This window comes from Seriola dumerili, unplaced genomic scaffold (assembly GCF_002260705.1).
Source record: "Seriola dumerili isolate Sdu_G_001 unplaced genomic scaffold, Sdu_1.0 BDQW01000723.1, whole genome shotgun sequence".
NCBI lineage: Eukaryota > Metazoa > Chordata > Actinopteri > Carangiformes > Carangidae > Seriola > Seriola dumerili.
In genome coordinates this window covers 24601-44843 of record NW_019174978.1, presented here as the reverse complement: position 1 = coordinate 44843, position 20243 = coordinate 24601, and the positions used below count along the sequence as shown (strand labels likewise).

Below are 20243 nucleotides of genomic sequence, written 5' to 3'. Positions count from 1 at the left end.
TTTACATCATTAATTAGCCTAGATGTTTGTGTAACATGAATTCAGCCTGCATGGCTCCAAAATAGTATAAAGTCCCTCATCCTACTAAGCACCACCATTAGTTCAAAGAAGCCATTTGCCAGATTCCCTTGTTTTGTGTAATGAAATATGAAAAACTTCTAATAACCAAAAATGTAAGACATTCTTGCTATATAAATCCTGATAAATTTACATCTCAAATGCTAAAATTGAATTTGATACAGCAACATCTTGGCTCTCCTGTGGCTAAGCAGAACCAAACAGCTGACATGTGCACTCATCTCAGGGACCTCTGGTCCCTGCAGTCCTGTCCCTGTTTTGTTCACCTGTTTTCAATCCTTCACAACAGTCCCCACCACTTAACTCTCTATATAACTGTGACGAAACTTTTGATGTGACTTTGGGTAGGAGCAGAGGCAGTTGCATGGTCTTGTATTCCAAGACGGTTTGGTCCAATGAAACAAATGCTGTCTTGTGACTCCCCCTGGTTGCCCTCAGCTTTTTTACTCCCCAAAGCTGTGGACTCCTGACACCTGCTGGTTCATGATGGTCACTTCATGATGGACAAGTACTTCGTTGCCAAGATACTGAAGTACCTTTCTGATCCCTTTGTTTATGCTGGCGGATGTGGGCTTTCTTTCGCAAAGTATTTTGCGGAAATTACTTTCGACTGTAGTTGAGCATTCACCACTGACAAGAGTGCCGCCCCCCAAAATGTTTTGACATCATCAGTGAAGTCATAGCCTAAATATGACTGGGAAAGTTGGACTTGATGAAATTTCCAGTATGTCCAAATTGACCCCTTATAACATAATAGTGCCTGGAATCAAGCACTTTAAATCATCCAAATTTAGTGGATACAGTGTTATACTATGAATGTACAGTACTATTTTGTCTCGCACGACAAAATCTGTAATCACTCAAACGCTAAGTAGTTGTCAGATGAAATGAATGCTCTCAAGTGGTTCCCACCATTCCGGTTCTACCATCCATTCCGTGTGACGTGAACGCGGCATCACATTCCACCGCAGCCCGGGGACCGGAGGGGGCGGTAGTTTCCTGGCAGTTACCCGTCGGATAACAAAAAAAAAAAATCAATGTGGAAGAAAACCTCCAAAAAAACCAAAACAAACCACAGATCATTTTAGAGGAAGCCACCTGCGGTCGAAACTTTGATCGTGAGAATTGTGAGTAGTCTTTAAAGACTTTAGCTATCCTAACGTTGTTTATCTTTTGTTGCATTTGCAGCTGGCTAACGTTATTGTTTGGTGAACGAACATGGGCAGCTTGCGTTGTAACATTTTTTTTGTTTTTCTTTTCTTTTCAAAAATGCCTCGTAACCCCTAATTATTAGTCATCTGTGTTGATTAAAAACAAACAGCCAGTTGAATGTAGATTTTTTGTGGGGCTAAATTGCCGTTTCTTGGCTGAAAGTGGAATTTGTGGCCTAAATTTTAGTAGCTAATCACTCGCGAGTTCCGGGGAACCTCTGGGAAATTTGACGGAAGCTCATCAGTTGACTTTTCATGGGGGAGCCGACAGAGACATGTGAGGATATGAGGTCAAGCATATTTAAACGCGACTGGTTTGAGTTAGGATTAAGGTTAGATTCTAGTAAAGCTAAGACGAAACCGATATCGACGGATTTCTCTTTTCCATGAATCTACTCACGAGCGTTTGAATATAATGCTAACTAAAATCTAAATGGTGTTGATCGGTATGAAACCCGGAGCCTAAACATTCATTTAAGCCTGATGTAGGTTGCGGTTTTATTATCGATTGGACAGTATATACAACGCGTGAATCTGACAATTCTTATCAATTTTGATATCCACCGGAAAGCACCATCGTCATGTGACCACTTTGACGTCACATCGAGTCTGTGTATTTGTGGTAGCCGTCTTCATCTTAATCAGGGCTGTTTATTTAAACCTTTCACATGACTCGTACTTTTCATTTTATTTTTTTCAGCGCTATCCCAATAATCCAGCGCTTCACTCGGTCTCTGCTCCAAACCAGAGATGAGCACCGAGAAGACTGAATATACTCCCGTGCAAGGGGGACCCCCTCCGCCTTTCTCCCCCGGGATGGCAGCATATCCTCCCGCATATGACATGAACATGCCAGGCCCAAACATGCTCATGGGCCCTGCTCCCGGTGGTCTCCCTTTCCCTCCACCAACTGCTTTTGCACCGGGTGTACCTGGAGCTTTTGGGATCGCCACGAACCCCCAAGGCGGCTATGGCGTCAATCCGTCTTTTTCACCATATTCTCCACCAGTCCAGGGTCCTAATGACAACTTCAATAGTTAGTATTTTTAACATTTTGTCATTTGTATTTATGTGGTAATAGATTCGTAGCATAATTGAATCAGTTTAATGTTTCTGGTTGTTGCTATTTCAGATGATGTCTACCCTAACCAGGATGATCCACCAGCCTTCCATGAGAATCAAACCTTTGATTTTGGATTAGATAACAAGACCATAAGGAGAGCCTTTATTCGAAAAGTAAGGAAACAGATTGGTCGAAGAAAAGGGAAAATCATATAGAACATGACAGTTGATTTTATCCATTTGCTTACTCAGAGTTACTTAGTTGTTTCCTGCCAGGGCTGCAAAATACATGTTATGATACACAATAATGAAATCGCATATCCTTTAATGTAAAAAAACACAAAACATTTCCCAGAATTTGCATCAAAATCAAGGCAATCTAAATCAATTTTCATTAAATCAAGTTTTTTGACATATCCTGTTGATGAATAAACAAACAATAGGAAAAAAAACAACGTAATACTTTTTGAAGTGATTTTTTAGGGCATTTTTGCCTTTATTGTGATAGCACATTGAGAGAGAGACAGGATACAGGAAAGCTGAGGGTCTGACTCAAGCCATGGGTGCTGCAGTTAGGACTAAGCTCATGTGGTATGCGCTCTACCAGTTGAGCAAACAAGATGCCCCAACACAACTTTATACTTAAACTTCTTGGTGGAGTTAATCACATACATTGATGCATCTTGAGACATGATTATTATGATAATTCTTTGTTAGAAACATCATCAGTGTCTGCTGCCTAACACTCCACTCTTCATTCCAGGTATTCTTGGTGTTAACGGCTCAACTGTTGGTGACGTTCGCCTTTGTGGCTGTTTTCACCTTTGTGGAAGAAGTCAAGAGATTTGTCCTGGTGAATGCCTGGACCTACTTGGTGTCCTATGCTGTGTTCTTTGTGTCAGTGTGTGTGATCAGCTGCTGTGGAAACGTACGCCGAAGACATCCTTGGAACCTGGTTGCATTGGTAAGCCTGCACAGACTTTGTTTTTTTCAAAATGGCAAAGAGAGAGGGGAGGAGTTCCAGTTCAGGAAGTACCATGTTATCTGATCTGGACTGTTGTTGTTTAGGGAGAAAATATACAAAGTTTACATTTTCTTTTCCATTGTTTTAAAATAAAATTCAAATCACTGTTGTAACAAGAAAATGATTAACCTTTTTCTTTTTCATTCCTTGAAATCATAACCTACTCAAACTTGTGCTACAGTGCTGATGTATTTCCTGTGTCTTGTTTTCAGTCCGTCCTGACTCTCAGCATGTCCTACATGGTGGGAATGATTGCCAGCTTCCATGAGACTGACTCAGTGATCATGGCAGTGGGCATCACAGCAGTTGTGTGCTTCACAGTGGTCATCTTCTCTCTGCAGGTTTGTATCTGTCAATCCCTGCCTCTTGTATGTATGTATGTATGTCATGTACATTGACTCCACACTCTGATATGGAGGTAACCTCAACATCACTATTGGATTCTTCCTACAGACCAAGTACGACTTCACTTCCTGCCACGGCGTGCTTTTCGTCTGTTTAATAGTCCTGATCTTCTTCGGCATCCTCTGCATTTTCATCCGTGACAGGATTCTACACATTGTGTATGCTGGACTGGGAGCTTTGCTTTTCACCTGTGTAAGTCCTTGGGCAAATTGTTTTCTCCATGATTTACTATATATGATGATAATGAAAGCAGCAGTTATTGACCTTGTTAAGTGTAATTCTGACACCCATGCATTGAAATATATGGGGGGGTTTGACGGGGGTTGAGGTTTCAAATCAGACCCATCACCTCTGGTGTGACTTGATAGAACTTGAAGGGATCATTGTGATTGATCAGTGGTTTGATTTTTGACTGAAAATCTTGAATGATACCTCTTGGCACTGCTTTGTGGCATTTTTAGTAACCGAATGTCAATTCAGATCAAAGTTTCAAACTAAAAAGTCTAACTCTGAAATGCATTCAAGATACCCTGTGGAGTGTGTTTCAGCATTTCATACAAAAATGCTTAACAGGCTAATAAAACAAAACACCTTAGTTAAAACATCAAGGGGAGACATGTCCACTGAAAGAAAGTAAAAATTCCAAAGACAAAAAAAGAAGATCTGATTTTATATAATGCATAATAAAACTCTAAATATGCTCTTTAATTAATGTTCTCACAAACACACCTAAATCATCTTCTGCAAAACAATATTTATAGTGAATGTCATTAAAATCACACCTTCAGAGATTTTTGAAACTGACTTGCCAGTTTGACCATAACACAACTCCACAGCGTTGAAAATTCTATTTAAAACATTCAGCTGCAAGGTGCCTTTCGAAACCGGGTTTGATTAATGTGGAAAATCCACACAACATGTTGTCAGCAGTTTACATTTCAGCTCTTTTCCTGACAAGATTTAGAAATCAGATATTGATTGACTTTCTGTGAATTTCTTCTGTGTTGCAGTTCTTGGCGGTTGACACACAGCTGCTGCTTGGCAACAAGGAACTGGCCCTGAGTCCAGAAGAATATGTCTTTGCTGCTCTTACCCTGTACACAGACATCATCAACATCTTCCTCTATATTCTTGCTATCATTGGAAGAGCAAGGGGGGGCTGAGCAGGAAGAACAGACAGAATTGTTTTGAGTTCTTGTAAAAAAAAGAAAAAAAAAAAAAGAAGTGAATTCCTTTAATCTTGATTTTTATTTTGTCTTGTAGTGTGTATTGTGTGTCAGTGTGCCACATAGTTTAAGATTGCTTTGCTTCACCTTGTGCAGATGTTTTTATGGTAATATATAGTGTCTTTGTTGTAGTTTGGGGCTTTAATGAGGTGTATGTCCTGTGGTACAAAACTTCATCATGGTTCAGAAAATTATTTCTTATGCCACAGTAAAATTGACAAAACAGTCCACTTACTTGCTTTTCCAGAGCTTTCAACTGTGTCACACAGTCTTCATCAGAAGAAGGGTTTTGCTCACTTGACATGGGGATGAACCTTTCTACACCCTAGCCCAGTGGCAGTTATGATTTCATCCATTGCACCTTTAGGGTTTCTTTTCCAGGCTAGCTGCTTCAGTGGATGAAGACCTTGTGATATGGTCTAAACAGGATAAAGCTAGTAAGTGGACCATGAGTTGGGATTGATTTGTCAAACTACTAGTTCCAGGGTCAAGAATGAACTCTTATGCTTAAACTATAGGTCAACATGTATGAGAACAGCTAAAAAGTGCAGTGGATGAATTGACAACATTTGACGAGCTTGAATGTCAGCAGATTTGTCTCCATGACAACCAAACAAAGATGGTTGAAAAGCTGAGTTCACTCTGAGTTGAGATTGAGATTTTTGTCAAACTACTATTTTCAATGTAAACAAAAACTTTTAATAGGTAAATATAAAGGTTCTTTTCAAAGCCTGATCTGTCTTCTTTATGGAGTGAGAGAATCTTGACAGAGTCACATCCCAGCAGAGAATTCAGTTTTGTTGTGATTTGATTCTGTCAGCGTCAAGAAAGCTTTGGGTGTTTGTGGCTCAGCTGTGAAACTGGGAGCCCCAGAATGGACCTGGAGCAAACTTTTGGTGCCTTGCTGTCAAAAAATGAACACCTCAGGCAGGAAAATGATCAGTTGAAATCCATGCTAAGTGTAGTCAAGGAAAACATAGACCTGAGAGCCAGGATGCACTGCTTCAACATTGATACTATGGAGGAGTTACCAGGTATTGTAAGTGTTTTTCTTTGCCACTAGATGGCAGCTAGGATGCAGTTCAGAGTTGTTGATGTAGTCCCAAGGAATTAGAAAATTAATTTAAGACAGGAACTAAATTTAGGATTTCTGTATGCCTTTGTTTTAAAAGTAATATTTGTATTTTGAACTTTTATTCGATATAAGATTAGATTAGAACATAAGATTTATTAGATATAAACACTGATAACTTTTATTATGTGATTTCCCATCTATCTAAAATACAATAATACCAAGCATGGACAAGTATAAGCCTTTTGATGGTCCCAAACATGAGCATTCTTAATGGATCCAACTTTATAAGTAAGTGCAACAGTTGACAAGGAAAAAATGGCCCAAATTGTTTCCTAGCAACACAGTTTCAAAGAAATTGTCTTTTATATTCACATTTCCAAAACTAAATCTTTTAACCTGACCTCAGTATATCTTTATCATAATTTTTTACTCATTTGTATGTTTTGAACAATATATATTATCTTACAGGAAGGGGGGATCTGCTTACAATCAAAGTAAGAAGCAATTTCTATTCTATTTTAGCTTTATTCTGTAACATAAATATATATATATATATATACATATATATATATATGTATATATATCAACCAAATATTCCACAAAATCTTTTTAAAACTACAGGGTAATGTCATTATTGAATAAATATATTAGTAATATATCTTTTTTCTTGCAAAACATACAGCTATTATCAATGTCAGTAAATCTTCCAATCACACTGTTACAGGGATACATTTTGTGAAGGATTTTTTAATACATTTTTTTTTTAACTTGATTAGTTATGCAGAATTTACATGGTTGTAAGTCATGTTATTTTCAATACAATTCCCTCAGTGTGAGCATTTGAATAGGCAACCCCACTGGCTGTTATGTTTTTAGGATCTGTTATTTTGTGAGTATATTTAGGATTTGTAAAATTAAGATGCTAAGAAGGGAGAATTGTGATAAGTTCTGACAAAGGTACGTTTTGATGAGAATTTTCACAGATGTCACCGTCTCAATTAGCCTTATTTCCACGGGCAGGTCAATCCAGGTCAATCCAGAGTCTCATCGTAAACACTCATCTCTGGTTTTAAGCTGTGATGGTGGAACAGGCAAAAGAAATAGGACACAGGCCATAGTGATCCTTAAAAGTAATCAATAATATATCAGTGTTAAACCCCAGTGTAGGGGTTAAAACAGGTGTGTCTCTGTGTCATTAAAGTATCCACTCTGCCATATGCAGTACGTCTGACAAGAATAATATCTGGCATCCTTGTTATCAGTTTGCTCACCATCAGGGAGAAAACCATCCAGTCTGTGGCAAACCACCGTTGATGAGACTCATTTTAGAAAAGACCTGCAACAACAAACCAAATTCAAACATGAACACCGAACCTCATCCCCTGCCGACTTCAAGTCTTTCATACAAACCTCAGTGCACAGGGACACAAGTGAGAAAGAAGAGTCTCAGAGCTGCCAGGCTGATATTCCTCTTGAGGTCAAACGTGAGTGATGCCCTACATACAAGGAGATATTTTAGAGAAGTAATATTACTGTTGCCTAAAAGAAACGTTTGATTAATTTACGTTATTTCATTGCACTTCCAGACAGGCTGCTGGGAGAGATTGCCTACCAACTGGATGGGAGGATTCTGTCTCATGTCTTCCAGGGCCATAAAAGGCTCTACGGTTTCACACTACTCAACATACCAGACAAGATCATAGAGGTAAGAAATCCTTCATTGATATACGAGTCATTTAAAGGAAGAGTTTTTGTTTTTATCAAGAACCTGCTTGTGGACAGTTCAAGAAAAAAATGTTCTTTTTTTGACATTAGAGATCAAATCTGAACAATTTAGCTTGTCCCATTATCAGTTCATTTAGAAAAACACTGACCGTAACATTCCACTTACATGACTCTCAAGCTTGCCTTCCTCTCTTGTAGGTTAGCACACATCCGCTGACAGGTCAGGTGGATGAAGGCTATCGGCTTCATCTCACTCAGAGGTATACTGACCTCATGGAACGGTTGAAACAGCTCGGGTATAAAATAACACTTCACCCTGCTTTCACTGAATTTACTGTCAACACTTATGGGATCCTGAAGGAGAGGCCTGCTGAAAACAGCACTCAGGCAATGGACTACAACAACCCAGACTTTCTGAGGAATCTGATAGCGACCACAGCACCCAGAAAACTTCAGAAGGACCTGCTGCTTGTGCTCACCTGTCTCTGCAACGTGGCCAAGAAGGATAGAAAGCCTCTTCTTCTCTGGAAATGACTGTATTCAAAGGCATATCAACCAAATTTGCAAGCTTGCACCATCCACAACTTGGAAATAAACACTGACTAATGATATGACAAGATTAATTTTGTTTGTTTACTTTTTGCACACAAAAACACATGCCATTTTACAGATGGATAAACAGATGGTTGAAAGGAGCAAAAGAAGAAGAGTGAACTTTCAGCTCTCTTCATCTTCCCAACCAATACCTATTGCTGCTTTGTTGATTTGGAATTAAGTTGGTGTAAATAACAGTGAACTTTTTTATTTTACTAAACACACATATCCAAGTCATGTAGTTACTTAGCCCTAATAAGTTTGGTTTTGTTTGCATATATTATATTAATGAACTAATTTCCATATGTGACAGTTTTATCTGTTGTTCTTATATGTACCCATAAACTCAAATATTCATTTGATGATATACTTAAGTCATGCTTAGTATTGATGTGTTCAGCAAGTTACGCTCAGTGAATATGTACTCTTTCACCATACATACTTTTTTCCATATTTTATATGTATTGTTTATTGCTCATCTTACAAGCTAAGTGTTATATTTTTATACTCTATTCTGTCATGTTATACTTTGAAAAGTAGGCCTTTTGTTAGTCTTGATGTTTAAGTTATGTGCCAGGCAAGGGCAGGCTGTTTGTTTTTGTTTTCTCCCTCTCTCTCTCTCTGTCTCTCCCTCACTTGGTTTCTCTCCAGGAGCTGATTGGTGATTGGGCTCCACCGGAGCAGACTAGGGGAGGATGGCTTATTGAGCTCCTGGCTGCCCCAGTGGCCAATCATCTGCCTCGAGTCCTCCAATAAAAGGGGAGCCTGATATCAGGAGATCTCTCCTTTTCCTTTTGCCTGATAGTGATAAGCCTGCCAGTTGTGTTTATGGATCTAAGGGATGTACTTAAGGTATGTGGTGGGAGGAAGGAGTTAGGTAAATTGGGGCACCCTGTACATCTCAACACGCAGTTTTTCTTTGTCTAGAAACATTAGGTTAGTGGTGGGTGCCACCCACTGTATTGTTTTAGAGGCCCTCTTCTTAGATTAGGTAGATAGGTTGTCTTTTGTGTGTTTTTGTTTCAGTAGATTAAGATAGCTGAGGCCTCATTTTGTTTTATTGGGTTCATTTCTTTGGCACACTACCTTTGTCCCTTCCTCTCCCACATTGGACTTCCTTGTTGAGACCTTCAGGTTGCAATAAACTACCTTCAAGTACTCATTGACTCAGTTTTATTTGTCACGTTACGGTTCCTGTCACCCCTAGCTCCAACTAAGGGACATAACAAAGTAAAGAGGGGAAATGTATTTTGCTCAAGTTCTCTTGCAGTAAGCAGATGTTGCGCAACAAGATGCGCTTAGGGCCTCTTGCCTCTTTCAGTGTGTGGATGTTGTACAACCAGGTGCCCCCTGACAGTTGTAGGTGCAACACATTGAAAGTGATTTGTGCCTTTCCTCATGGCAGTATTTAATGTGTTATACCAAATATGTACATGGACGTGTAAACTGTGTTTCACCCTTAAAGCAGAAATCATAACTTTTGTCTATATATGTACATGTTTGTGAACAACAGGATGAGTTAGTTCCTCTATTTAATGTATATAAGGGAGGCAAAATCTAAGGCATGAAGCTTCTTTTCCATTTTCCTGACAACTCTCAGCTTTTTGTTTCTTTGTTTTTTAAAATTTGATTTTTAGACACTCAGTTTCATCCAGAGACTAATTTTTGTTAACCCAAAATAAAGGGCTTAAACTTTGTTGAGAGAAATGAATTCTTTTTTTTTTTTTTTTTTTTTTTTTAAAGACACCACATTGTACACCAACCTGCTTGAAGGTAAGCCCCCTCCACGTGATGGCTAGAGGTTAACTTCAAATAGGTCTGAGATAGATGCTGGGAGCCCAAAGCATTCTTTAAGGTTCCGTTAAGAACAGGCTGGTGTATGCAAGGAACTGTCAAGAGTTAATTTATATTAAGCTGACCAACTATCGCGCTGTTCCTGGCAGTGAGGCCTCTCCCTGGCATATTTAGAAAAGAGGTACAAGAGGGAGGTCTCATCCATTTGGTTAAGTGTCTACCTGAGGTTCATTCAAGGGAGGGAGAGTTAACCGCGTTTACCTCCAGCGCTGCTTACACAAGGGTTTGTTCACCTTTGGGATCGGGCTTGCGGTGCCATCAAGGCCTGGTACTCCCGGTACTCCCAGCGTGGAAAGACACCCTGAGCTCTGGCTCCCCATAAAGAGTCTCAGTTAGGACAGTGGAAGCCCCCCTCAAAAGGGAATGAAGAGGGTAAAAGGGGCGTTTCTAAATTAATTTACCATTTGTCAAACCACAAATAAATTCACTGTTACACATTTGCTTATTCATGTACACTTTGGAAGTATGCATGGTGAAATTAAACAGCCAACTTTACTGAAGCCATAAAGACATAAACCATTCAGTGTTTCTCAAACTGTTTCATATACAACCAAAAGGGGCAACTTGTTAAAATAAATCTAATAGTGATTTACTTCAATTGATATTCAATCGACAATCAGTGATATTCTGGGGCAGTATAATTTCTTAAGAAATAATCAATTAACCACACTGATGTCTGCTAAGCATAAAGGATGTATGGTATGCACCACATCGTGGATCATGAGGTACAGCATGGTGAATGAGCTTCTCATGGACCTGGCATGTTAATTTGGAAAAGTTCTGTTTAGTTGATACGCGATGAGTCTATGGTTGGAATAATATCACTTGAAGGAGTACGAGCTATCAACAGGAGTTTGTTGAAGGCCTTCCTGTTCTCTCTCTTACGTAGTAATTAAATTCGCAGGAAGTAGCCTACAGTACCAGTCAGACATTTAGACACACCTACCCATTCAGAGATTTTTCTTTATATTGACTTGATTTTTTACATTGTAGAACAATACTCAAGACATACCAAAACTATGAAATTACATGTTTGGAATTATGTAGTGAACAAAAAAGTGCTACAATAAACAAAATATGTTTCATATATTAGATTCTTCAAAGTAACCACTTTTATCTATATAATTCTACATGTATTACTTAATTAATTTATTTCAGGATTTATTTCATAGCGTTACCAGCCTCAGAAATCGCACCTCAGATTAGAGCCTACAGGAATGCTTCACAGAGTTCAAGTAGCGGACACATCGCAACATCAACTGTCCGCAGGAGACTGTGTAAACCAGGCCTTCATGGTCAAATTGCTGCAAAGAAACCACTAATAAGGTAGGCCAATAAGAAGAGAATTGCATGGGCTACAAGACACAATGAATGGACCATTAGAAATCAGTAGTTTGAGTATGTAGTTTGAGTCCAAATTTGAGATTTTTGGTTCCAACTGCTGTGTCTTTGTGAGATGCAGAAAAGGAGAATAGATAGTATCTGTGTGTGGTTCCCACCATGAAGCATGGAGAAGGAGGAGGTTGATGGTGTGGGGGTGCTTTGCTGGTGACACTGTTGGCGATTTATTCAAAATTAAAGGCACATTTAACCAGCATCACTACCACAGCATTATGCTGCGACATGCCATCCCATTTCTTTTGCGCTTAGTGGCTTCATCATTTGTAAGGCCTATTTAACCCAGAAGGAGAGTGAAGGAGTGCTGCATCAGATGACCTGGCCACCACAATCACCCGACTGAAACCCAATTGAGACGGCTTGGGATGAGTTGGACAGCAGAGTGAAAGAAAAGCAGCCAAGAAGTGCTCAACATATATGGGTATTCCTTCAAGACTGTTGGAAAACCACTCCAGATGATTACTTCATGAAGCCATTTGAGACAAGAGTGTGCAAAGCTGTCATCAAAGCAAAAGGTGGCTTCTTTGAAGAAATCTAAAATCTAAAACATTTTGCTTTATATACAATTCTTTTGTTTCCCACACACATACGTAATTACATACGTAATTCCATATGTTATTACATGGTTGTAATACCTTCAGCATCATTATACAGTGTAGAAAATAATAGAAATAAAGAAAAAACATTGTATTATAAGGTGTGTCCAAACGTTGCATCCATGATAATGTGGCATTAAGTAAACCAATCCAAAAATGCTAGGAATGGGATATAAAACAAGACATTTTTAATTATGGCTCAGTCTTTATCCATATTTTCTTCTGATGTTTCCTTTGGTAAAATGTTTGGAGAAGTCACTGCCTATTTAACTGGGATACTTAAAAATGAAAGACACCTCAGCTGATAACTGTAACTATCAAACTAAGAAGTTTTAAAAACCTTACTGTAAAAGGTCGCCTCAGGTATGGACACGTGTCAGACGAGCCCGACACGATGACAACTCCTTTAGGGCGTGGCTTAATAACGCCAGTATGATAAGTAGCTGAGAGCAGGGTGGGCTTATAGCCTACTTCTGATCTGGTTATTATTATTCTAAGATGAAAACTATTAATTTCATTTGAACATGTGACGATCTAGTAATTAAATGCAATGAAATAAATACATAAGTATGCTGGTCGATGCATGTGTTCATCATGATGCCCCGATAAGGTAAGACCATTAGGACTATACCACGTTAGCGTAGTGTGTAAGCTAGCTACGCAACAGGACAGGTGTCAGCTTTCATTTGTGATAAATAACATGTACATAGACTATACAGGATGTATAAAGCTTGAGAGTTGAAAAACCATGTGCGATAATGATAGACTGACGTGTTGCGGGCATGCACACCAACGTTTATGTAGTTTTGAATGTCTTTCTGTGTCGTTTAAAAGTGAAAGTGTTAGCTTAGCATACCTAATGCCCAGAGTACCATTCCTGAGACTCCCCGTACCTACCTGTTTGAGTATCGACTGGACGGACACAACGACACCGAAACCTCGCTTTCCCTTGACGACCAGAGGTTTGGTGATGATGGTAGCCTGTTTTGAATGGGGTCTTTACGTGTGTAGCCGGGGATTGTTGAATGTTGGGGATTTTCAGCTTCCTGGTTGCAATTCATGAATGTCCATCTTTGTCCATCTTTACCTAAAGCATCTGAGCCCATTGTCTACAATGGGAGTGAATCCTTGAATGCAACACACTGACGTTAAAGGGCAAATCCACTCTAAAGCCGTGTTTACGGCATTATTTATCACAATACAATACTGTATACCGCGTTAGTATCAGGTTAGTAGCCAGACCTTGAATTGGTGTCACTGAATCACACGTTGTGAATGTATTATAGTTGAGATATTATTTTCTTTTTTTCTACTCTTTATTTTTTATTTTGGTATATAACAAAAACATTGAAAATCAGGAAATTGATGAATTTCCATATTAACAAGCTCCCAATTTCCCACCCAACCCCTATAAAGAAGAAGGAAAAGTCAATCAAAATACAAAATTGTTTTCTCAAATACAAAGTTCTGCTTTCTTTTGTATTAAGGATGAAAGAACATGAATACTTGGCAGTACAGGATTAGAATAAATATTTGTGGTATACTTTATCTCATCATCATTTTTACCACACCCAGTGATTTTACACAGCATAATTGATATGTAAACACACACATTTCGTGTTGAGGCTCGTCATTGCAGTCGTATTTTGCCAGTGGTTAGCAACACCGTGCAGATGGTGACAGCAGGATTATACACAGTTTACACAATGTTTTTCTCTTTGCCTCCTTTAAAAGTGATCATGATGCATTGCATAAGCCTGCAGTAAGCCAATCTGATCTTCCCGCTGCGTCTGACTATTGCATTCATGTCACTACAGCTGTAAGTTGCCTCATGTTTTCCACAACTGCATGTATGGGCATTAAGTCAGTGTGAGATAAAAGCCAGCTGTTCCAGAGAATTGTCACTGTAAATGTTTATATGGGTTGCAAGAACAGCTATATCATAACATTTTGATTTCTTCCTCCTGTCTTAGTGTCCAGTGGAGCCTATGAAGGAGAAACTTTCCACAGGAATCCTGATTGCTGGTTAGAAAAGGGGCAGAGGCATGGCCCTGCAGGAATCTCCCTTTCCTAATGACTTTGTTGCAGGCCTCCATGCTGTGGGATGGGCATTCATCTTCCCTTGTTTCTGGTTTCTTGATCGCCTCATTGCTGTGTGGAAGCCCACCACCCTGGAGCAAAAGAAACAGGACTGCTTCCTCTTCGGCCTCAAGGTGTTCTTCGGCACCATTATCTTCTTCATTCTTTTTCTCGCTGCAGCCCCTTTTGCCCTCCTGGGCTTTCTGCTCTGGGCTCCCCTTCAGGCCTGCCGCAGACCCTTTTGCTACCACAGAACAACACCATCCTCACCAGAGGTGGAGATACACAGGGGCTTTGAGCTGGTAGGAAAGGCATCATTTAGCTTTGCCACAGCCAACCTGTGTCTTTTGCCTGATTCCCTGGCTCGCTTTAACAACCTGGGACACACCCAGCACAGGGCAACCACAGTTGGTCAGCGCATTGTGCAGGGTGTGAGTCGTCCCCATATCCGCATCTTTGTTGACTCCCCCAGCAGCTGTGGTACTCTCAGCCCCTCCAGCAGCATACTCCCCACAGTTAACTCAGCTACATATGGGGCTACAGAAAGACAGGCCCAGCCTCCAGCAAGTCACGATTCAGACACAGCTAAAGGACAAGCTTCAATCCCAAAGTCCCATAGTCGCGTGGTTTGTGTGCCCTGTGATGATACAGAACAGCCCTCGACAGAGTCACCCTCTCCCCTCTACAATTCCAACGAGAACTTCAACCAGCAGGGGCGAACAGGTCACCGGAGTGCTCCCCGAGCCCTGTTCTCCCAAGGTCTCCGCCAACAGGACGATGCACCCGTGGAGGTGTCCTCACTGTTTCCAGCCAATGTGGATATATTGTGCCTACAGGAAGTGTTCGATAAGAGGGCTGCATGGAAACTCACCCAAGCACTAAGACCCCTATTTGGACACATATTGTATGATGTCGGTGTGTATGCCTGCCAACCACCATGCACATGTTCCTCTTTCAAGTTCATTAACAGTGGTCTGTTCCTAGCCAGCCGATTCCCAGTGCTCGAAGCCCAGTACCACTGCTTTCCCAGCAGTAGTGGGGAAGATGCACTGGCTTCTAAGGGCCTCCTTTCTGCTAAGGTACATTGCTTAATATCGTGAATGAAGCCACTGTCAGTTACTAATGTTGTGTTTTCTGTTTTACAAAATTCACAATTACTAGTCAGGATTTTGTAATACTGTTAAGATAGTGAAAATATGATGTAATGATGGTTTTTGATATTCTTAGGTACTTATTGGGAAGAATAAGAAACAGAAGAAACTGGTTGGCTATGTTAACTGCACACACCTTCATGCACCAGAGGGCAAGTGACGTTTTGTGATATGGTTTGCTCAGGTTAACAGAAAATTTTGTATTGTTATTTATGAGGAAACAAACTTATTCTTTTCTTTTTGCTTTTCTGTGATTACTTATTAGATGATGGGGAAATTCGCTGTGATCAGATGAACATGGTAATCAAGTGGATTGGTGATTTTCAAGCTGCCAACAGACAGCCTGATGAGGACATTGTTTTTGATGTGCTCTGTGGTGATTTGAACTTTGACAACTGCTCACCTAGTACGTCTATGTCTCTGACAATTTTTTGCTAAGATTTTTCCTGAAAGCATCTTAACCAACAGTTCTTTTAGTCTATAAATGTTGTTTTTGTTTGTCTAGATGACACCCTGGAACAGAATCAGTGCCTGTTTAATGAATACAGAGATCCTTGCAGGGCAGGGCCTGGAAAAGAGAAGCCCTGGGTCATTGGTTTGTAGCATTTGAAACCATTAAACTATAGTAAATGCTGCATACTTATGCTATACGCTGACATTCATAGGGTATTACATTGATTTGCTTCCAAAGGTACTCTACTGGAGCAGCCTAAGTTGTATGAAGATGACGTAAATACCCCAGAGAATCTACAAAGGTACACTCAGTTTCATTGTCTTTAGCACAGCACCACTAATGTGATGTTAACAGAACTCCTCACTCATAGTTTATTCCCTTAAATGACATGCAGATCCTCTCTGTCTTCTCTTTGTCTCTGTGTAGAACTCTGGAAACAGAAGAGCTGAGAAAGCATTATATCTCTCCTCCTGTTCCTAAAGACGGCCATCCATTTGATTACCCTGAGCCTGGCCAGCCGTGGATTGGACGTCGGATCGACTACATCCTGTACCGCGAAAGCTCCATTTCAAAACAATGCGGAACAGTATGTATCCCACTGTGTTTTTACCCTTTTGTCTACTCGGTTCTCTCTTTCTTCTCCGTTCTTTCTGTCTCATTGAAGTTACAGGTCAGTCAGTGCTCAAAACACAAGCTACTGTATCTCCCATGAAAAAGAATAAGCATTGTGAAAACCGCACGCTCTCTTTGTCTCCATCTAGGAAATCGAAGAGGTGACCTTCATAACCCAGCTGGCTGGCCTTGCAGACCATATTCCTGTGGGTTTGAGACTAAATGTAACAATGGACTCTGACTGTGCTGATGAATGAGGACTAATGTGAGCACAACTTCATGTTTGAACAAAGGGAACAAAATGTATAAAAATGTACATTGCTCCGATCTATACAGACACAATAATGTTTTGTTTACATACTTGAATATGTGATTTCAATGACAGTGTACTTGACCAATAAGATTTTACCTCAGGTATCATTAATATGGATTTATTTAAATTTTATAATGTATACAATTTTATGCATTAAAAGTTGCTCAGGGGCCAGATGTACTGATTTTGTAAAACAATATATTTTTAAGATTTTTCATTCCGAAATATTTCCTACAGAAATAAATGCAAATAATGAATTTTACATTGTGTATCTTGTTTTTGTCGTCAATTATAAAGTGTATAATTTGACTAAAATTTCAAAGAAATTTGCTGCTCAAAGGGACAGTTTACAGGGCAGGATGCACCAGCATAGGCCCATGTTTGAGTGCATGAAATAGGCTGAGAAATCTTATTATATATTCAGTGGTGAAAAGTAACTAAAAACATTTACTCAAATATTGTAGTCAAGTACAGTTTTGAGGTACTTTAGAGCGCTGTAATTGGATATTTGCATTTTACTACTTTATATTTCTACTCAACTACAACTCAGAGGCAACTTTTTGTTCGATAGTTTAAGTTTCTAGGTACTGTGCAGATTCAGATTAATAATACAAAGTATAATCAACAAATCAAGTCAAAGCAAACATGACTGAATCATATTTTTAAAGCTGACAATGAGGCCGTGTTTTGCATATCTAAAGCAGTATCACCAGGCTAAGGCAAAGTATGAATCACAGGGCAATTTATGCAGTATACTGATTTGCAAAATCACCAGCCTGAGTTCTCAGGGCAATGAGCGTTGTGACCGATAGGGTTTGCTCTTCATTTATTTCAGGCAAGGCCCAGAAACCAACAAAGAAGTCGGGCGAGCCAATCCAAAGCCAAGGGCGACAATCACTTCCTGTTTTTAGTTTAGCCCTTGATAGACGCGTGGATTGCATTCAGACTTTTACGAATGTTGTACATGTTGAAATCATGAGTATCCTCAATCGCTGTAAGAAACTGGTGTCGCCGGTGTTTAAAAGACGCGTTTTACTTGAACAAACCGGTGTTTTTAGAAGCGTCTGTTCAATCTCCACAGCTCGGTGTCACAGCCTGTGTTCACCTCGACGTTTAACACCGAATTCAGCCTCATGTCAGCGATGGCATCATGTTTTCACCGGTCATCTAGACACAAAGAGATGTTATTCAGAGGTGTGTAGTGAAAGCAGTAATTCAAAGAGGGGCCATGGCGTGTCTCAAGAGGAATCGCATGAGATGGACAGTGACAGCAGAGCCCCGAGTCAAAGTGAGTAGGTGTTTAGTCTTAGAGCTGAAACAATAAATCGATTAATAGATTGAATTTGATAGACAGGAAATTAGTTATTTGATCTTTTAAGTAATTTTAAAGGGAAAATGCCTAAGATTGGATGTTTCAGAGTTAAATGTGAGGATATGTTATTTTTACTCCATTATTACAAATGGAATTAATTGATAATGAGAGTAGTTCTTAGTTGCATGCCTCAGGGTTTTCGAGGGCTCTGGGAATTTACTGCAACTAATATTTTCATTATCAATTGTTTTCCCAATTAATCAGTTAATTGTTTTATTGATAAAATATCAGAAAAAAAATGGAAAATTGCCCATCACAATTTCCCAGAGTCTGAGGTGACCTCTTCAAATTGCATTTTTCCCCCAACCAACAACAGAATCTCAAAGATATTTAATACGCTTACCATCGTGTAAGATCAAGAATCGCAGCAAACCCTCAAATTTATGATGCTGGGCCCAACTGTGGCATTTTTGCAGCAAAAGTGACTCAAAACGATTAGTTGATTATCAAATTAAATGCTGATTAGTTTACTGTCAATTGACCAATCCATTAATCATTTCAGATTTAGGAATTGTGACTTTGTTTTTCACTGTTTTCTGACATTTTACATATTTGACTATAGAGCGATTAACCAAGAAAATAATCAGCAAATTAATGGATAATGTAAAGTTGTTAGCTGCAGCGTTAGTTACTTTAATGGATGAGGTAACTCAGTCAACCTGCATTGCTTTAATTATTGTATGTGACTGCGTTTATCTGTTTCAGCAGTGAGTTGAAAAAAAGATATGTGCTGTTGCATCCAGACACTGTAGAGCCACATTTATGTTTGAATATTGTCAGACAAAATGTTTCACCATTGTTTTCTCCAGGACTCTCAGAGACTTTCACTCTTGATACGCTGGTGTCTCTACTACGTCAGGAAAATGCGGTAGACATCTGTGTGATCAAAGTTCCAGACCAGATCAAATATGCTGAAAACTTCATTGTCGTCAGTGGTGTATCACCGAGACATCTCCGCGCAATGGCACTTTATGCTATCAAAGTGGTAAATGATGCCTTTTCTCTCTTTGTGACATGTTAATATGTGCAGCCTGTGTTTTTAAAATTTACACAAATGATGCTTTTCCTCCAGTACAAGTTTCTGAAGAAAGATGAAGATCCAAATGTCAAGATAGAAGGGAAGGATACAGAGGACTGGATGTGTATTGACTTTGGTATATAAAACGCAGAGCTCCTATCTTTTAAGTGTCCAATTTACACTGTTGTTTATATACACTGGTGTTTTGTTATTGTCGTTACTAGTGTCCGTTTGCTTTCACCTTAGGTAATATGGTTGTTCACTTCATGCTGCCAGAGACCAGAGACGTGTATGAACTGGAGAAACTCTGGACTCTCCGTAGGTATGATGAGCAGCTGAGGAGCATACCTGCTGAGAAACTACCAGAAGACTTCATATATGACGCTGACGTCACAAAGTGACAACACAAGACAAATCATCTAAGTTGTTCACAGACTTTACTACTTCATTGCAATGTTGGATTCATCCTTTCCCATCACTGTGAGTAGAAATACTACACTTTATCTTTGGACAATAAAACAACACATTTTGCGTTGAGAATTGACAGACTGGTGTGGATTAATGTCTTATGCAACAGCTATACTGTAGTAATTACTGCCCCATCATTTTGATTAATTGTATACACTTTTTTTTACATTACTTGACCTTTATAGAGAATCATATGATATTTGTAAATAATGTTTGATGTTTTTTGTTTTAAATATTTTAACATATTTTGATGGTTCAAAATAAATTATTTTAAAACTGTTCCATATCATTTAAAACTTGTCTAAATATTTACTTGTATATTTTAGATTATATTAATCTAATCTAATATTTATATTAGATTATTATTATAAGATTATTATAAGTATAGTTGGAAAAAACACAGTGTAAAAATATTCTTCAGAAATACAAAATTCTAGCTGTGAATTGTACACAGTAAGTATCAAAAGTAAAGGTACTAACTCCAAAGAATTGTCCCTTTTTAGACTGTTGAAATTAATGAAACTTTCA

The 20243-nt window shown here is 39.2% G+C and overlaps 3 protein-coding genes across 4 annotated transcripts; all 3 read left to right on the top strand.

The window, feature by feature from the left end:
• Positions 1-1052: 1052 nt before the first annotated feature.
• Positions 1053-5741, top strand: LOC111236818 (protein lifeguard 1-like). The gene is made up of 7 exons (XM_022765681.1): positions 1053-1205; positions 1990-2325; positions 2422-2525; positions 3115-3315; positions 3588-3716; positions 3829-3972; positions 4791-5741. The coding sequence occupies exons 2-7, from the start codon at positions 2040-2042 to the stop codon at positions 4941-4943; spliced, it is 1017 nt and encodes a 338-aa protein (XP_022621402.1). The 5' UTR covers positions 1053-1205; positions 1990-2039; the 3' UTR covers positions 4944-5741.
• A 6946-nt stretch (positions 5742-12687) lies between these two features.
• On the top strand, positions 12688-17095 carry LOC111236808 (sphingomyelin phosphodiesterase 5-like). Of its 2 annotated transcripts, XM_022765668.1 has the most exons (9): positions 12688-12858; positions 13983-14067; positions 14222-15406; positions 15555-15630; positions 15744-15884; positions 15984-16073; positions 16170-16233; positions 16359-16518; positions 16694-17095. In XM_022765668.1, the coding sequence occupies exons 3-9, from the start codon at positions 14294-14296 to the stop codon at positions 16799-16801; spliced, it is 1752 nt and encodes a 583-aa protein (XP_022621389.1). In that variant the 5' UTR covers positions 12688-12858; positions 13983-14067; positions 14222-14293; the 3' UTR covers positions 16802-17095. The 2 variants fall into 2 exon arrangements, with proteins under 2 accessions (XP_022621389.1, XP_022621388.1); XM_022765667.1 differs by lacking the exon at positions 13983-14067.
• A 678-nt stretch (positions 17096-17773) lies between these two features.
• On the top strand, positions 17774-19920 carry malsu1 (mitochondrial assembly of ribosomal large subunit 1). The gene is made up of 4 exons (XM_022765680.1): positions 17774-18145; positions 19039-19214; positions 19302-19383; positions 19494-19920. The coding sequence occupies exons 1-4, from the start codon at positions 17833-17835 to the stop codon at positions 19646-19648; spliced, it is 726 nt and encodes a 241-aa protein (XP_022621401.1). The 5' UTR covers positions 17774-17832; the 3' UTR covers positions 19649-19920.
• Positions 19921-20243: the final 323 nt, after the last annotated feature.